Genomic DNA, 20,027 nt, shown 5'->3' with positions numbered 1-20,027 from the left:
CATTTGTTTGTTTTTTATCACTTCCCTAGCATTTGTTTGTTTTTATCGCTTCCCTAATATTTGTTTCTTTGTTTGCCAACATTTCAAACTGCAAATTATTTACGGTACTATAAAACATGCTTTGCGATCGTCATTTGTTTCCCGCATAGATAGTCTACTGAAAATGGCGGCTCCAGTCAAACGTTTTGGTGAAGGTTACATTATTGAAATTTAATTTTAGTAAGTCAGTTAATATCTATTTTATTATATTAGAGTACTTTATTTCTTCTAATCTTTATATAGGCCTACTTTCTTCTGTTTTTATCACCTCCCTACCATTTGTTTCTTTGTTTGCCAACATTTCAAACTGCAAATTATTTACGGTACTACACTCCTCAAAATAAAAAAGTTATAATTAGACTTCGTGGAATTGCCACGAGAGTCGTAAGGTTTACTGCGCACGCGATATAGACTGTATGAGAACGGGGCGTGCAACGGATGGAAGTATGCCTCTTATGTAAACACTGAGCAGTATACTGCGGTTACAATAAAACCTGTGTCCTGCATTCAAGAAATATAATGAATGATCATTGAAGTAGGAAATGTCTAAACATGTAAATACACAATTATTTTGTAGTGAGATATATATTCTCTTAAAATGTAATGTAAGATACATCATCCTTGAATATGTGCATTGCAGTGAAGAGTTACGTACATTTTGAGCGACTGCGAAGTGAACCTCCTCCGATGGTCACTTAAACAGTTTTTATATTGGGAAAATGTACTTTCGACATCACACGATGTAATAGGTGCATATTTGAAGAACGTAAAGCCGCTACTTTTTAGTACACCAACTTCAGACGTCTTGTCGTGACCTGATAGTACATAATTTATAATACGAAGTTGTGAATAGGCAGAATTTTTAGCAATAATGTTTCTCAACTTACATTTCACTTTTTCTGAAATTAGTGAATTGTTATTTTGGATAACGATTTGTGATACTTTATCCACTATATTAAGGGCTTCTGAGAGTTGTAGTTTAGACGATTCTAACAGGGTGATGCTTTTGGACACGATTTTAAAACTAGAATCAATGAACAGAATATCTTCCAATAGCTGTTCAGAAGGCAATGCTTTTACATCTGCAACAGCGGAACTGTCTGTGCTATCCAATGCATCAATTACCTTCATTTTTTTTGCCTTAATGTTCTGCATAATAATTAAAATCATCCAACCAACGGGTCAAGACTGGCTGCGGGGGTAAGGGTATTCCAGGGGAAATTGTTTGGAACAGCAACACTCTCATTGTAGTATGTTTGATTGAATTCTTGTCTGCACTGAACAAATGCTAAGCTTTGACTATTCCGACCACAGTAATGCAAAAACAAGTGCTTACATAGGTATACATTAGTTGTAGCTGCTCTATTTGGACCGGTCACATCTCTTAACATGAACTGCTTATACTACGAGACCGGGAGGTTGCCCACCTCCTCTATACTACCGTACATCGGCAACCTGATTGCATGCTGCGTGTGGCAATTCAACGAAGTCTAGTTATAATGGTTTTCGATTGTTATTTTTCTAGTACAGAAAATAATTTGTACAAAATTGATTAACAGAAAAATACCTCGTAGTTTATTGCCAACTCCTACAATAGAAAACTTAAATCAAACGTATAGTCCTCATGTTAAGAACAAATACAGTTGAAGGTGTCTAAAATGAAAATGAAACTTGTGAACATTGTAAAACAAAAATGTCTTCTTTTCTTCTCTATTCAATCTCAGTAATATGTATTTCCTCCTCTTTCTCGAATTACGGCAGCACAGCGATTTGGCATACTTCTGATTTGCGTGCGAATGTTAGGTTGTGGAATTCTTTGCCACTCTTCTTGTAAAGCCTCCTCTAACTGTTGGAGCGTTTGTGGCGGATGTGGACGCTTACGAACCCTTCTTTTAAGATGATTCCACAGATGTTCTGTTGGATTAAGATCTGGACTGCAGGGAGACCACTCCAGAACGTTGATGTGGTATCGGGTAAGAAAATATTGTGCACGCCGAGAAATATGGGGATGGGCGTTGTCATGGCCCAATAAAAGTTCTTCTCCCATACATTCTGCTACAGGTCGTACATGGGGATTAAGAACTTCACTGACATGCCTGTCGCCAGTCAGATCCTGATTTCTCCTCTTCCGAATCGCTACAAGCTCTGTTCTCATGTCCAACGTAATTTCTCCCCAGAGCGTAAGTGACCTCCAAAAGGAACTCTTTCAGTGACTACATCTCCAATATGACGCTCTCCCGGTCGTCTCCTCACACCAGCACGTGCATCATTACCAAACAGAGGAACTTTGATTTCATCACAAAACATGTTGAAGCGAAATCTTATGTGTTTAAAATTATGTGAATACTTTGCATCACAAAAAAATTATGCAAAGCAACCCTCTAAGCAAATATCATTGCTCCAGCGATTGCCAAATAGAGGAGTCCATGAAGAGGTAGTAAATGGAGCATTTCTAGGAGTTTTAGAGAACACTAGAACCTCTTGCATAGGAGGAAACGAAGTAAATAACATGAAAAGCAGGAGGAGGAAGATTGATGTTCCTGCTGGTAAGAGTGTTTCCCATGAAAAGATATGTTAAAAATGACTTATTGCGAGTTTATATTGTATCTCTATTCTGTGTATAAATTAAGAATTAATATACTGTAATATGTTCTGAATTTGTGAGATATAGTTTCTCAAGTCATATTAAAAAATAGGCGTACAGCGGTGAAGGAGTAAAAAATCTTCCAATATAAATTAAATTATATACGTATATATGATTCTTTGGCACGACCAATAGATAGATAAGTTTTGGCTCTTGATGACACCCCAACAGGTTCAGACTGGGAACAAGGGAATTCCCAGTTTATGGTCAGCTTTCTCCGAAATTCAAGTGAAAGCACACACAGGTACGAAATTACGTGAAAGGCACATTTGCGAGGTGAGGGAAGGAGACGGCAGAAAGGTTGCAATGCTTTTTAATATGTTGACTCCCATGACGAAGATAAGCCACTTGAAATTTAAGTCACTGACCAGCAGAGATAAAATGTAAGATCTGTAGAACATTGATACAATGCTAAGTGAGCGTATAGGGACCGAGGGGTGTGTTTTTGTTTTGCTGAACTTCAAGACAATGCTAATTCATTTAAAGTTTGTGTGACTGTAGCCTATATATATATATATATATATATATATATATATATGTTCGTTTGGTTTTACTTTATTTATAGTTTGATTTCTCTATTATTTTATTTGTATTTCTGGTGATGTGGAAGAGAAGGTCTGATGGACTTAACTGCGCCAGAATAAATGAATAAACACATACACACACACACACACACACACACACATATATATATATATATATATATATATATGTGTGTGTGTGTGTGTAGCTAGTCGGCGATATTTGCAATGGAGGGGGAAAGGAACTGGCCACCCTCCCCATTATCTCCTAGCCTAGTTGCCTCATAAGTGGTGCCTTCTTGGTATTACTTGTGAGGTTCAGACCTGTCTTCGGACAGTTGATTAAACAACAACATATATATATATATATATATATATATATAACTTATATGTACAAATAAAAAAAACATTTGAAAGTAAGGCACGTGATGAAATGTTTTCTTTCGTTGCCTGATCCGCAGATGTTTTAAATTGAGTTACTCCTGTCAGGCATTTGGCTAAGAAGTTCATTAATTCATGTAAGTGACGCTCTGTAAAGATTAATGTTTATGGACGAGGAAAGCTTATTAAAGACCATTCGTTTTGGTTGTCTATAGTTGAGTTTCTGGAATTTTCGAAAAGTCTAACAACCAGTTTAATTAAAAAAAGAAGCAAAAAGGACAATCCGGGAAATGCCGGGTGCTTTCAGCTAATTAAAAATAAAATTCAACTGCAAACAAAAGGGATTTTGGTAACTGCAATAATGTGTGTAGGACACATGTTAAGTTTGTGATAATCTGGAAAGAATAAAGTTTAAGGAAGAGAAAAATATTATAACTAAAAAATTATTCACTTTTTCCGGTCAGTGTATAGGCTATGATAAATAATGTATACATTGAATAAGTGACTAAATCTAATGCAACGAAGGCATGGTATAACGTGGGTGTTTCCCCATCTGTACACACGGCTGCAGCTCTAAAGTTGAACGCCAGATATTGGTTGTAGCGACCACATCGGGAGCATTGCACATGCGTATAGCCACCTAATATATTCAGATTATTACCCTACCACAAATCATCGGCTGAGCAACATTAGCAACACTAATAGGGGCTGCAGATTCACTCATATCAAGAGGACAAGTATGACCATAAACGTGAACGCGACGGCGCTATTTTGTGTGACATTGTTCCGGTTCTTGTTCAGCCATGACAATTTCTTCTTCGCTGTTACTTAAGTTCATCTTAGCCAGAGTGCGGCAGTAAGATACTGCTACTATAATAGGGGCTGGTAGTAAATTACTCGTAAATCATAATCATAATACTTACTTACAAATGGCCTTTAAGGAACCCGCAGGTTCATTGCCGCCCTCACATAAGCCCGCCATCGGTCCCTATCCTGTCCAAGATTAATCTAGTCTCTATCATCATCCCACCTCCCTCAAATCCATTTTAATATTATCCTCCCATCTACGTCTCGGCCTCCCCAAAGGTCTTTTTCCCTCCGGCCTCCCAACTAACACTCTATATGCATTTCTGGATTCGCCCATACGTGCTACATGCCCTGCCCATCTGAAACGTCTGGATTTAATGTTCCTAATTATGTCAGGTGAAGAATACAATGCATGCAGTAATCATAATACTATTTTATGATAAATGGCTGGAATGCTCTTGTTCACTTAGAGAAAATACACATTCTGGCGTGGCTCAGTCGGTTAAGGCGCTTGCCTGCCGGTCTGAAGTTGCGTTCGGACGCGAGTTCGATCCCCGCTTGGGCTGATTACCTGGTTGGGTTTTTTCCGAGGTTTTCCCAACCATAATGTGAATGCAAGGTAATCTATGACGAATCCTCGGCCTCATCTCGCCAAATATCATCTCGCTATCACCAATCTCATCGACGCTAAATAACGTAGTAGTTGATACAGCGTCGTTAAATAACCAACTGAAAAAAATATATTAAAAAATTCATTGTATGATTGCTCTGCTGCAGCACGACGCCTATGTAAAATTTAATGTATTTTAATTAATTATATCCGATGAAATTCTTTGGTGCATTGTAAAGTGTTAGGTTAGTTTTCATCTCCTTTTCTTCTATTTAAGAATGTGCGACTCGAGATCTTTCATTTTATTTCTGTTAAGTATGTTTAGTCAAGATCGGTATAGATACATATAAATTATTTGGAGGTATACACAGACAGACACATAGATGCTGAACACTTAATACAGTCTCTATTTTTGAACTACAGTAGATAGGCATATAAAGGCCCGCTTCCACTTTGTGGAATCAAACAGGATCGAATCGAAACGAAATGTCTTCCGCTGCTCACATCTAGTGGAATCGAGCCGAAGCGTGTTGCAGTGTAAAATGGATCTCATAATAGCTTTAACACAGTTACGTGAAAAGGCGGAAAAATAAATAAATATCCAAAACAAGAAAAGGAAGCCACCGGCGTAGCTCAGCCGGTAGCGCGTTTGCCTATTGATCCGGAGTTTGCTTGGGCGTGGGTTCGATTCTCGCTTGGCCTGATTATCTGTTTAGTTTTTTCCGAGGTTTTTCCCAACCGTAAGGCGAATGTCAGATAATCTATGGCAAATTCTCGGCGTTATCTCGCCAAATTTCGCTATCACAAATTTCATTGACGCTAAATAGCCCAGTAGTTGATACAGCGTAGTTAAGTGTATAAAGTTATAACTAAAGATAGGAATTTACCCACAGAAACTACAAAGTTAGGTATGCCTAGAGTGTTCGTTGTACGCACGAGAAACATATCCCCATTCAATTGCTGCGATACAAAACACATTTCAGTTGTAACCTGGTCATACCTCAGGCTTCATGTCTTTCATGACGTAACGATAGTTTAAGCACAACTAACCTAATAATATCCTCATGTTGTAGTGTAAGTTCCTACCTTCAGTTTATAACCAAGTGAAAAAAAAAGGGAATACTGTATTCATGATATTTTAAACTAGAAGTAGACAAGGAGAATTTTTCACTTTATTTGACCATCTTCAGAGAGATGGAAACAAAATTACGTTCTTCTGCGCTACTTTCGATTTCAATATTTACCTGATGTTTCCATTAATTTCCTTATTTCGCTCCAACATTATTACGGGCATAATTATTACGGTAGTACTTTTTTTTTTCATACAGTAGCGGATAATTTTGAACAAGATTTATTGATTTTTCTTAGTTTGTATTATTAAATTTTAATTTTTTTGTGAGCCTTACTATTTTCAGCAATAACTTTCAATAAATAAATTAAGCTACCAAAAATGGATATAGTTCGTTTTTTCACGAAGGCTTCACGAAAACATACGATTATACCCGAAACAAGAAGTTCCTGCAGTGGAATAATAATATACTCTAGCTCATGAATTCCATTCGATTCGACGCGCCGCTTTCTGCTATCTTTCATTTAAATATATTGTGAAGAGAAATTCTGTTCGATTAGAATCCTTTAAGGGGGAGCGAGCGTAACTTTGCCATTACATAATATTCCTTTTAAAGTCAAGACATTTCCATCACAAACCATGGAGGTCCAGAGGGTGCGGGACACATACAGTATAGACAACCGGTACTAACGGCAGTAAGGATGCCAGTCTTACGTGCCGGCCGCCTTTACCCGCAGTGAAATATCGTGATGTGATAAAAAGGTTCTATCTGCATTTTCAGGAGAGGACTTTGACCACAACTAACATAATAGCTTGAATTAAATTAAAAAATATTTGCCATTTTTAATTCATTTCTTCTGAAATTCTGTCATGTTCTTTCATTAAGGGAGGGCAGTCTGTGATAAGATTTTGATAATCAAAGGTTTCCTATATCCCTATTGTTGAAATGATCATTTTTCAGATGGAACCTTTTTACGTTGAAAAATATATTATGAAGTGAGGAATTGTTAGATAGGACCTATAGCATACATACATACATACATACATACATACATACATACATACATACATACATACATACATACGTGTTCTAACCATGGACAGATCTTTCACTGCAAACCCAGCATTCTCCAATCTTTCCTATTTTCTGCCTTCCTCTTAGTCTCGGCATGTGATCAACATATCTTAATGTCATGTATCATCTGATATCTTCTGATGTTGTAACTTAAGAAGAGAAAATGGGACAAGAATGAACATTAATTATGATATCAGAAGACTTAAATAATGTTAACAGTATTTTAGACATGAATTAAAAATTAATACTTAGAACTAATTTATTGGTATTATGATATGAAATGAATTGAATGAAGCAGGGGCAGTGACAACGCTGTAAGCGACAATTTTGTGGAAAGTGAGATTTCAAGGTAAAAATACAGTAATTTGGCTTCTATTTAGTTTTACATTTTTTTTTGTGAACGTTTTAAAATTTCTACTTATTGTTACAGCCCATACTTCAGTTATTATTAATAGTAGGCTACTTTAGAACTGAGATAAAAAAAATAAAAGCTAGGTATCTGTACTATGACATAGGAAGCCTTAATTGTTAACAGTATTTTGAAAAGAAATTAAATAAGAATGGTTAATAAAACTTAGATATGCATGACATTAGTATCTTTACTAACAGAATTTTACAAATGAATTGGAGAATAATAAGTCGAAAAAACTACGTATGTAGTGTTTTTTAAAACAAGGAAAGTTATGTACTGTTTTTAATTAAACTTTCATAGTATTTTCTGTCTTCCTAAGGCATCCATTTTAACATAAAATGTTATGTCTGCAGTCTTCTCTTTACTGATCTTATAATTAAAAAAATAATTCCTAACTGAAGGAAAGGTGCAGTATGTTCGATCATTTCTAATTTTCAGGGGCCTTACATATACTACATGAAATTCAGTATCGTCAAAATTTAACTTGAATCTCACATTAAATACAAGGTGTTTCAGGAAGAATAGTGAATATTTTAGGAGGTGGTAGTATAGACAAATTCGAATAAAAAATTTCATATAAAATGTGTCCAATTTTTATTGGATACAGAGATACAGCTGTTAGAATGTAACCCAAGAAGATGTTTAGAGACTGGATTAATCTTGCTCAGGATAGGGACCAATGGCGGGCTTATGTGAAGACGGCAATGAACCTCCGGGTTCTCTAAAAGCCATAAGTAAATAATAATAATAATAATAATAATAAATGGCTATAACGGGATTACAATTTAATTACAGTCGCTGAATTTTAGTAAACGATGACGATATTAAAAAATATTTATGCTGTACCTTTATCATGAAACATTTGATTGTCTGCCAAGGATAACATAATTTATAAGTTAGGTTAGTTTGTACATTCATTGTTACTTAAAATGCTTCTATTCAAATATATCTAGGTATTTAATTGGTTTAATTAATATAAAGTGTACACATTGTTAATGCAATATTCCTGAAAATGTAAAAGAAGCAGGAATGAAGCGTAAACATGTTTTGATAGTACATGTTCAATGTGTGCACTGTGTGTGGCCCAGCAGATACGGTAGCTGTATTCGAATTCAGTCCAAATACTGTCAAGCATACTGAGTGTAACTGCAGCTTCAGCAGCTCGTTCCTTTCAACGGGCTCCGGTAAAGTAGCAGAAATTGTTGGGACATAAATAACATTAATTATGTTACCCCATAAAAAAATGTCGAGGGTGTCAGGTCAGGAGAACGATGTGGCCATACTATAGGACCCGGTATACCAATCCACTTACATGCAAACATTCGATCTAAAAGTTTCGAATTTCACGGTGAAAGTGCGAAGGCGCTCAGTATTGCTGAAACATCATACCTTTAGTTCCCTCTTCATTCTTCATTCAGAATCGACAGAATGGATTGCTGCAGTTTGTGTGAGTATAGTAAATCACAGGGTGAAAAAGAAACGGTCTAACACAGTGGTTTAGGATAGAGCACAGAAGACCTTGAACTTCGGGACTGTCTCGCATATGTACAATAACTGCATGTGGATTCTCGCTCCCGCAAATTCTGCAATTATGTCGGGCTGCACGCCTTAAGAGATGGAAAGTAGCTTCGTCACTGAAGATGGTTTTGCTTTTGTAGAGATTTTCGCCTTCAGTTTATGAAAATGTCTTCGGCTGTCGTGTGTTGCACCAGTTGGTACTTGTAACTTTTGAATTTCAAGGGGGATCGCACTGTTGAATATAGCATGTGTAACTGTTTAGCAACTTATCTCGTTGATTTACGTGAATTTCCAACAAATTATTAATGATTGTCGAATGGCATTATCTGAACGTCACTGATGCGAGGTTCATCCTCCATGCTTTTCTCTTTAGTCTACAAAACAATCAGATTCAACAAACAACTTATAGTACTTAACTTCGGTGCCTCATCTAGCTCCCTGTGATTCATTATACCAAAGTACACATTTAGTTTTTTTTAGTCATTTTGACTACTGCAATTCTAGTAGTATCACTGTGCAAACTAATAATAATAATAATAATAATAATAATAATAATATTAATAATAACATATAACCGATCACATCATCATCATCATCATCATCAGTTAGCGCTACAACCCGGGGTGGGTTTTGGCCTCCTTAACAATAACCTTCCATCTTATTCTGTCCTTCACCATGTTAGTCCAGCCTCTCACTCCCATAATTTCAAGATCTTTGGATACCCCATCCATCCACCTCAGCTTTGGTCTACCCTTTCTCCTCCTGTTATATAGTCTACTCTTTAACATTTTAATAGGAGTGCGTGTTTCAGGCATCCTGTTTACATGTCCCAGCCATCTGTCTTTGAGCTTTCACAAATTTTACATCTTGACCTATATAACCGATCACAGTGAATTTAATTTTCATTTACACTGATTTCACTTTTTGTGTAAAATCACATGGATATGGTTTACACGTCTTGTGCAAATTCTGTATTTTATTAAAGTAATGTGATTACTGTTGTTTTCATTTCGTTATTGATTTCCATGATTACAGCTGTCGATATTGTAATAAAGGCTGGTCCACAATAAACCAGTAACGAAAGCCTCTGGATATGTAGCTGCGCTAATCTGATCTTAATTCTAATGAGATTGACAATGGACGCGAGAGGTCGCTGGATATGATACAGTCGTGCCTACTGATACTTCACTTTTCCTACACTAAAATACTGAATTTCTCTACGGATTAGAAACAAAAGTAAATAAAGTAATTTTCCTGTGATTCGTACCAAATTGCTCTCTCTACAGTCTGATTTACTAAGGCATGATTGAGAGCGGCTCACTTGATCTGTTAAATGTCTATTTCAAAACGCTCATTTCGGAAGATATCGGATACATTAGTTGCTTCTGGTCACATCTATAATAAGGATAATGCATTCAGAATAAATATAATAACTGGTACAAACTACCTTTTCGCGTTTTGTATTGGGAAAAAGCGGGGAAGTTGAAATTTGAACTCACTTATAACAGTACAATTTTGGTGATAGCTATGCTGTTTGATGGGCTGTTGAGTTTGTAGATATCTCACAATATATCAGGAATGTAGGCCTAACTTCACAATACTCAACGAGTGATTTCCCCTAAATATGATGAATTTACTTCTATTACTATTGTATCGAAGGTCCATTAGCTATTCACCACTGGATTCATTTCAATGGTCGGCCTGGGTAGCGCAGTCGGTATAATGCTGGCCTTCTGTGCTCGAGGTTGCGGGTTCGATCCCGACAGGCTCATGTCAGTAGATTTACTGGCATGTAAAAGAACTCCTGCGGGACAAAATTCCGTCACACCGGCGACGCTGATATAATCTCGGCAGTTGCGAGTGTCGTTAAATAAACCATAATTTAATTTAAAATTTCATTTCACCCACCATTATTTTCTAATTTGTTTTCTATTTTGCCAGTGAGAAACGTCCTGCAAAGATATTATTTTGCAATCTCAATCGGACATCAATCCTCAAATTAAGGGTGCTAGTGGGACGAGGAGTGCCTGACAGGTAAATTTTCGCTACATAATTTTCAACCGGAGACAGGGCTCTTCTACGTGCAATGAATCTATGGCGTGGAACCTCCAATTTTACTTCCTTTCCGACCGAGCCCTGCTAAGGATTTTTATAGTCCCTGTTTCCAATAGTCGTATTGTCTGTTCTTTTGCAAGAGACATCTTATGATATTAATATACGGTACGTTTCATATAGCTCAGTATTCAAGTGTAGCTTCTTACAAACAGTATTATGGAGAAAGTAACACGTGACGTTCCATTATGTGAGTAGCATGATACAAGGTTCAATGATATCTACGTAGTCGTTATACGAATGACACACTGTATTTCCATTTTGCCCGCCGGTCTCGAACCAGGGTCCGTTTGTAAGAACATGTTAATAATAAACTTAATCAGCGATTTGTAACAGGAGAAGTAAGGCGGCTGGAGCGTGTCAGCAGGAATTTCCTGCGAAGGTCGCGCGCGGTGGTATAAGGTCCTTCACCCGCCGTAAATATTTAAATAAATGATTCAGCGCTGGAGCAGAGCATGAAAAAGAGATGCAGTGCTGTGCACAGACGAACTGACCCTCTAGAGAACTATCATTCTTATCTTTTCTTTGTTTTTTCGTTCTTACCCTTCCTTTTCTTTATTTTTTTCTTTCACTCCATTTTATATATTCGTTTATTTCGCAAAGTTATTTCTTTTATTTTTTATCACTTAATCTTTTCTTATTTTTTTCTTTCTATTGTCAATACTTCATTTCTTCTTTTCTTCTGTTTTCCTTTCGCCAGTTCTCTTTCCTTTCTTCGTTCTTTTCGTTTTTCTTTCTGTGTGGCGTTGCATGTATTGAAGTTCGCCGGAACTAGTTAATTAGCAACTTGGCAGCCTTCCTCATTTTACACGTGGCCAAGCAGGAAGACGGGCGCCTGTGCAGTGCGTTTGGTTGGTCTTGTCTGAAGTACAGTCTCTGCCGAAGTGCTTGTTCTTCATAGTCCAGTATCGAATTTTTAAGAAAACCTTCGATTTTCTTTTGTTTCTGATTACGAGTAAAAGTAATTATCAAAAGGATGAGTCCTGTCACATGCATTCATATGATAACGTAAAATATAGCTTACTTCCTTTACTGTAGAAGAAATGAACAGTGCCGGTACTGTGTAAATCGCAACCATTATAGGAATATACTACAAAGTTGCACTGAGAACGAAATACTAAACATTATTATCAGTGAATCTGCCAACACTGTGCTTGATGAATAACAACAATAATAATAATAATAATAATAATAATAATAATAATAATAATAATAATAATAATAAAAATAATAATAATCCGTGGCACTACAGCCCGTGAAGGGCCTAGACCGACCAGCCGGCTGCTGGCCTCACGCCCACACGCCGAAGCAGAGGTGGACGATCATCCAACCAGAATGGAGGTATCGTGTGGTTAGCACGATGATCCCCCCAGCCGTTATAGCTGGCATTCGCAACCGGATTTCGCTACCTATCGTAGCTCCTCAAGTGCATCACGATGCTGGGTGGGCACGGATCCCATACACTGGCCGAAATTTCATGAGAAAATTTCTTGCTTGATGAATAACAGGAGATTGAATCAAAATACTGAAGGAAAACTGATTTCCACTAGAGAATATTTAAAATTTCAACTGAAAGTTCTCATTTAATGTTTCTGTAATAAAACGTGTGGAATCCTTCTGCTATTTCCATAAATTTCGACATTAGGATTATTGTTTGCCTTCAAGTGTGGTACCAGTATTGTCAGCTGTTAAATCGAGAGGGAGTTTACTGCTGACCAAAACCATCTCCTGCAAAACTGATTCAAAAGCAGATAGACTTCATTCAAAGAAATCATTGTTCACAAATGTTTCAAATTGAATGTATGGCACTTGAACAATTTCCTAAGTAGGCCTATGTAATACAGTACAGGTATTTCTGTAAAACAATATTTGAAGACAGACATTGGTAATATAGCATTTAATAGCTACTGGTGTAGCGGTGATTATAATGTGCTTTTGTCTTCTGATCTGAGGCTGCGTTCTGACGTGGTTTCGATTATCTGATAGGGTTTCCCCCCCCCCCCCAGAGATTTTGCCAATAAGGCGTATGTCAGTTACTGCCATGGCAAATTCTCGTACCTACTCATCTCGCCAAACACCACTTCTTTATCACCAATTTCATCGATGCTAGATAATCTCATAACAGATAAAGCGTCAAAAAGAACCAAGTAAAACATTATACTGTTTAATTTATCATCTCATAGTTTACAATAAAGAAAAAAGATAAAAATAAAATGTTACAGCTGATGTGTATTAGTTCTTGTTTTTACATTATTCGTCAATCTTTTTAATGAAATGGATTATGTTTTATATTTATTTTTTATTTCCTGATAAATTGACTTGTAGATACTGAATTTTAACAAAATCCATGCAGTAACCAAAGCAGAAATTGCTATAGAGAGGAGCGTGTCAAATTAAGTTTTTCGTGTAATTCTCGAAATTCATATTTTACAAATTCATAATATTTCTCCTCTATTTTCGTAGGGTAATGAAATGGCCATTTCTATTTTGTCATTACAAACACTTGAATCGATAATTCGTTTTTTTTTGGAACAGTGACTCATGCTATATCGACATATATTCAATCAATGAAAATGTCAGACACTGAACTCAAGTGAAACTTCCAACTTTTCTTCGAAAACTTAGGCAATTATCTATATTACGTAACTTGATATGCTTACCTATTCACAGAAAAAATCTTGAGATCTCCGTGCCCCTTAACAGAAACAAATCAAACGTACCTTACCTAATTATTGTGATATTATTAAATAATTGTATGTAATCTATATATTTATTCATTATCTAAATCTGTTCAAGATTTTGGGACTATCGTCTGTTAAGTGATAAAGAGAAAACTCTGCTATAGTTACAATTTCGACTTCATGAATAAAGAGTATAACAAAATTTATTTTACATTATTAAAAACAAAGAGCAAATTTAGATTGAATCAACTTTAAGTGAAGTTGGTGAATATTTGCTCATAGTTTGAATTTCCATATTTGTTAATTTTACTTCTCACATATTAGTTTGTAAGTTTTGCATTTTGGTGTTTGCACAGGGATATCAGAGCTGGAGCTGACGCTGGAGCCCGAGGACGCTGTTGTGGCACCAGGCAGTGCTGCCATCTTCAACTGTGCAGCTGCTAGTTCGATACCTGGTGCTACACCAACCATTCGCTGGCGTGAAGATGGCCAGTTCCTGTCGTCAATTGGCGACCAATATAGGTGAGTGAAGTATGCTGACCAAAACAGCTGCATACAAACAGTATAGGTACAGCTCTCCTTTAGCATGTTACATTTGATTCTTTCTTGTACAGAACTATTTATACATAGTTATCATGTATAGACTGAGTAACATGGATTGCTGATATGGAAATACGACGATATTCATGCTCATATACAATAAACATAGAATTAAAGTATTATTTATTCAAAACTTCTTATCTGTCTCATGCATAGGCACAGGCATGGACGAGAATAGCAAGCCGTTAATGGTGTATTCAATCTCTGGATAACTACTAATTATGCTACACACCCTCATACAACATGCTCTAGCTTGTATTTATCTTTGTGATTTTGAAGCAACTTTGTGCCCCAAAATTAAACTTACAATGTCACAGTGCAGAATTGCAGCTGTAGGAGAGAAGAACTAATTGACTGAACATCTCTACTACTGTATTAATAGATAATGCTAAACTAGAGCATGTAAGAGACAGCATATGTTATTTCATATTTTAACAACAGATCAAGCAGTGTTTGAATGTGAGATTCAGTCATTGCTAGTTTAGGCCTACACATACAGTTAATTTTAACTGACTGAAAAGTGCATAATCATAAATTAATTAATTATAATTTAATTACCATCGAGATTTGAACTGGGGAATCAAGTATGAAAAGTTTATACACTAATCTTCATTCCATACAAGAAAACTCTGTATGTTAACAAACATAATGCAAAATCCTTCTGCTCCACGATATTGATTGGTTCTATGTTCATGCAGAAAATGAGGCATGCATCAACATGAGGTGACATGATAGACGATATGCTTAATTATTTTATGTCTCAGGGCGTTTGAGCACGCAATTTTAATACAGCACCAACACCATAACTATACAATACAAGGAGCATAGGCTGCAGAAGCTAATTGACGTACCACCAGAGTCTAGTATATACAGTCACGAAGCTTGAGTTGTGAAGGTGCTAGGAACAATAGACTGTGTAGGTACTGTTTCGCATTGTCTGTATGAGGCAATATTATCGATCCTAGTGGTTAGCAACTAGCTATGGATGCATATTTACTACGTATTGAGCTTCGTGACTGTATATACTAGACTGTGGTACCACTGTTTTCATTTCCGTGCTTGAGTTATGTTGTGAGTGGCGAAGCAGCCTTAGTTAAATTATACCTACAACCTCCTTGTCATCCTATCACGTTTCATTGCAAACAGTCCATGCTGGTGCCCGCCCATAAATCACATTCGTTCATGTATCGCGTCTTTCCTTCTCGTGTTTGGAAAAACAGCACATTTTCCATTAAGACTTAGAAAACGTGTAACAGGTTGTTCTTTTAGACACGGAACTAAATAGCATCGTGGTGTAGGCACCATAAAGAGATTGTTTGTCCCACAAACAATAGGAAGTGCTTCAAACACGTGCATTTGTTGACATCTGGAGTCACCTTGTATGGAATGAAGATTAGATGTTAAATTTAGCTAGTAGTACCACCTTTTGTGGGTCATGAATGCAGTACATTAATATAATATAAATCCCATGCTGGAAACAAAGCTTCAAATGGACTCACGTTGATCAATCTGTGCAGTTAAAGCCAGAGAGTTGATAGTTGTTGGTAATGCTGCTGCTGTTCAAACTGCTGAATGATTCTGTGCTTTGAAAATAATGGATATTTATTTACTGCAAGGAAATTAAGAGAAAACATATTTAGGAAGAATATTATTTAAATTAAAAAATGAAAACTACTGTATCGATATAAGAAAGGAAAAGAAAAGAAACATGGCTTTGTATAATTGTAATGACTGTAAATCATGGGAACCCCATTAGCATTACTAACTAGGTTGCTACACACTAAAAGCTCTAATCTAAATTAATCTAACCTGACATAGGAAAATTATATCATACTCGAACTTTGAAACAGTTTCAGAAATGATTCTCATAGTATACTAAATGTGACAGCATTGTCTGTATATTTCATTCTGTAAGAGTAGATGACATGCATTGTTAGTTTGTGATTATGGAAGAACTGGCACAAGCCACTGATGGAACAGTAGAGTCTGTGGTGAATCCTCAGACTTATCTCACTATTCCCAATTTATAAAGGAGGAGCGATCACCTTTTTTTTTGTCTCAACAATTGAAGAAAGCCAATGTGCACAGGTTCACTTAGTGTGCACATACAAGGAATAATTACAATAAATGAAAATCATGTTTCGGTTTTTTATTTACCATTGACCATTGTGTAATATATAGCAATTCTAATGCGTTTTTTTTTACAGTGCATAATTTTGTCGTATAAATACTGTTATACAGGCTGAACCATAATTGATATTTAATATTAGAGGAGAAAAATTCGCCGGGGATCGAACCCGGGTCTTTAGTTCTACATACCAAGCACTCTCACCATTGAGCTACGCCGAAGTCCAATCCACAGCACTGGATCGAACTCCCCTCCTCCAGTATTTTTCCCTTTGTGGCCTGACTCCAAGTTGACATTTATTAAGTCAACTGCCTCTATACAAGGAGCGCACTCAGTTGAGTGACTTGGTAGCCAGTAATGTGCACAGTATTCTGTACAGAAATATGGACCATTGCTAGAAGAATTTACTAAAGATTATTATTTTTTTGATCCTACAGAATATATCTGTTATGGTAACAATTAATATTTGAGGAGAGAAATTCGCTCCGGCACCAGGGATCGAACCCGGATCCTTGGTTCTATATACCAAGCACTCTCACCATTGATCTACGCCGAAGTCCAATCCACAGCACCGGATCAAAGTCTCCTCCTCCAGTGTTTTTCCCTTTGTGGCCTGACCCAAGAAATGGATTCGGAACACCTCAAAATCTGTGCTTCAGTGGCTGACCATAATATCTTTGAAAAATATTGGCGTGCAAGAGGTCAAATGACTTTATTGTTAAATGCCTGGCATTAGAAAACAACAACTTCATGTCCATTAATACTTTTTGTTGTGTGCTTGCAGGTCACAGCTATCCAATGGTTCACTGTACATTCGCACATTGTTCCCTGAACAAACAGGCCTGCGTGGTGATTACCAATGTGTGGCCACACTAGACAGTGTGGGATCCATCATCAGTCGTACAGCACGTCTTAAGGTTGCAGGTGTGTTAATAATAATGGACTGCATTTTTAGTACTTTAGAGATAAACAATATTTAGACTTCAGTATTGTGAATTTAACAGTGTTATTAAGTTATTGATGTGTATTTAGATTTTATTTAGATTAACGGAAGGCTGTTTTTTCTGAGGCTTACGAACATGAAAATTTCATTGGTTCATTTGTGTATGTGAAACTTAAATTAACATTGTTTGAACATGTTTATATACAGAGAGATGGAAAAGTCACGCACATCAAACAGTATGTTTTTATTCAACAGTAGTAAACAGTTATAATCATTTCTCCTTCTACCAGATGTCAATATACCAATTCATTTGATTTGTTGTGACTTCTTTCATGATATGTGTCAACAAGAAGACAAATGTCACTCAGAAACTAAGAAAACCAAGAAAGTAAACAGTAAAGTGTTTTCATTGTGCATCAATAGTTTGTTTATAGCCTGTGTTTTTTTAACTTATTTATTTAATGACGCTGTATCAATTACGAGGTTATTTAGCATTGATGGGATTGGTAATAGCGAGATGGTATTTGGCGAGATGAGCCAGACATTTGCTTTACGGCTGAGGAAAACCTCAGCCAGGTAATCAGCTCAAGCAGGAATCGAACCTGCGCTCGAGTGCAACTCCAGATCAGCAGGCAAGAGTCTTAGCTGATTGAGTTATGCAGGTGGCTAGCCTGTGTTGCTGAGGGGTTTTTTGGCATCACCAATATTTTAGAGGCTCCAATTTCACAGTAACAAGGCTTATTAAGCATTTTAAAGAAACTGGATATGTTGCAGACAAGAAGAGGAGTGGAAGACCTCCAGTTTTAATCGAAGCTAAAGTGGAATAGGGGAGGACTCTACAATGTTCTCCTTGAAAAATTTAAGGAAATTATCAGTTCAAACAGGGATGTTATGTGATAGTGCTCCTAAAGCAACCAAAAAATTACATCTTCATATCTATTTTATTCACTGCGTTCAAAAACTGAAGAACCCTGATAAAATAAAAATCCATAATCTTCTATAGGCTACAAACTTAAGTATCAGTTTCAATCCAAGGCAGTGTGCACTTGTAGGATTTTTTTCAATTTTTTCGTTACCAAAACTTCCCCAGGACCACTCAATCTCTTGTCAAATTGAGTACTGGGTCTTCCCAGGAGTAAAAGATATTCAGAGCATGGTGCCGACCACACCATTTCATTCTAGTGCTGATGTCACAGAAGTGAGGAGCTCCAACTTCATGCTCCTTCATGTCATGTAAAAGGGGATACTTTTATCTTTACCTATACCGAGAACAGCATCATAATGATTCATGATTATTTGTGTCTGTGCATGTTGCTCATTGGCTGTGCATAGCAAGTTATATTCACAAACATGCAACATTCTTGTGAACTGTTGTGGAACTTGGTTGTATAAATTGCCCACTGCACTAAATAAATACATAATGTGTATGTATAAATATTATTTAGAAAGACTTATCAAACTGAGTGCAACTTCAGCTTATGTTCTGAAGAAATTGGTTAATATTCATAATGTCATTGCAGCACTGCCATCCTTTGAGCAGCAGCCTGTGGATCAGCAAGTGTTTCCTGGACAAACGGCCTACTTCAGCTGTCGAGTGGATGCTACACCTCCAGCAACAATCACATGGCTCAAGGACGAACGTCTGCTGGATGTGGATGAATCACGCATGTTAGTACTGCCATCGGGGGCCCTTGAGATCGACGAGGTGCGTGCATCAGACCAGGGAAACTACCGTTGCAATGCATCCAGTCTGGACCAACACCGTCTCAGTGTCAATGGTATGCTCAGCATCAACAGCAACCTAGAAGCAAGTGCCAGCATTATGCCTCCCGTGTTTGTGGCAACTCCACGCTCAGCAGTGGCAATAGAGGGCAGCACTGTGACATTGGACTGTGCAGCAAATGGTACTCCACGTCCCAGACTGACCTGGCTTAAAGATGGCATCGCAATTGACATGTTGTGAGTCTTGATACCTACGAGTATATGTGTGACATTAAGTGCATGTGTGTCCTCACGACAGCTAATGGTATGCTTTGTGCAGGGAACTGGGCAGTCGCTTTCGCAAGGTGGGCACTGGCAGTCTGCAGATCAGTGATGTGACAGAGCATGACCAGGGCACCTATCAGTGCCGGGCAGGGAACAGAGATGACTCGGTGGATGCCACTGCCACACTAGAGGTGCATGGTAAGATGATTACATACCTTTCACATTATTCTCTTATTTTATTTTGGATGTCTTCTCTGTTGACTGGCACTCTAATTACCTGTTTTTGGAGTTTACAATGTATGATGAAAATTAATTTCACCAATGTTTTGTAATTATTTACTATACCCATCTTCAGGGTTTTGTTGTTCAAGACTTGTAGATGAAACTAGAAAATATCTACGAAACAATGTGAAATGCAAAAATCGCTATCACAACTCAATCACCATGATAGTTTGAAAACTGAGATATCCTTTTTACTCTTCATTGACACTGATACCCAAG

At 37.0% G+C, this 20,027-nt stretch overlaps 1 protein-coding gene across 4 annotated transcripts in view; it reads left to right on the top strand.

Annotated features, from left to right (window-relative positions):
- The window catches only part of fra (neogenin protein frazzled), a 65,961-nt gene that overhangs the window by 23,507 nt on the left and 22,427 nt on the right, over window positions 1-20,027 (top strand). For all 4 annotated transcript variants that reach the window (XM_069847528.1, XM_069847529.1, XM_069847530.1 and 1 more), the window contains exons 2-5: window positions 14,226-14,391; window positions 17,382-17,521; window positions 19,061-19,499; window positions 19,582-19,724. In XM_069847528.1, the coding sequence (XP_069703629.1) occupies window positions 14,226-14,391; window positions 17,382-17,521; window positions 19,061-19,499; window positions 19,582-19,724 (888 nt within the window). The remainder of the gene's footprint in view (window positions 1-14,225; window positions 14,392-17,381; window positions 17,522-19,060; window positions 19,500-19,581; window positions 19,725-20,027) is intronic.

The sequence above is a fragment of the Periplaneta americana genome, chromosome 15, assembly GCF_040183065.1.
Source record: "Periplaneta americana isolate PAMFEO1 chromosome 15, P.americana_PAMFEO1_priV1, whole genome shotgun sequence".
Lineage (NCBI taxonomy): Eukaryota > Metazoa > Arthropoda > Insecta > Blattodea > Blattidae > Periplaneta > Periplaneta americana.
Note: the sequence above shows the minus strand (reverse complement) of the source record. Positions and strands in the feature narration are given on the sequence as shown.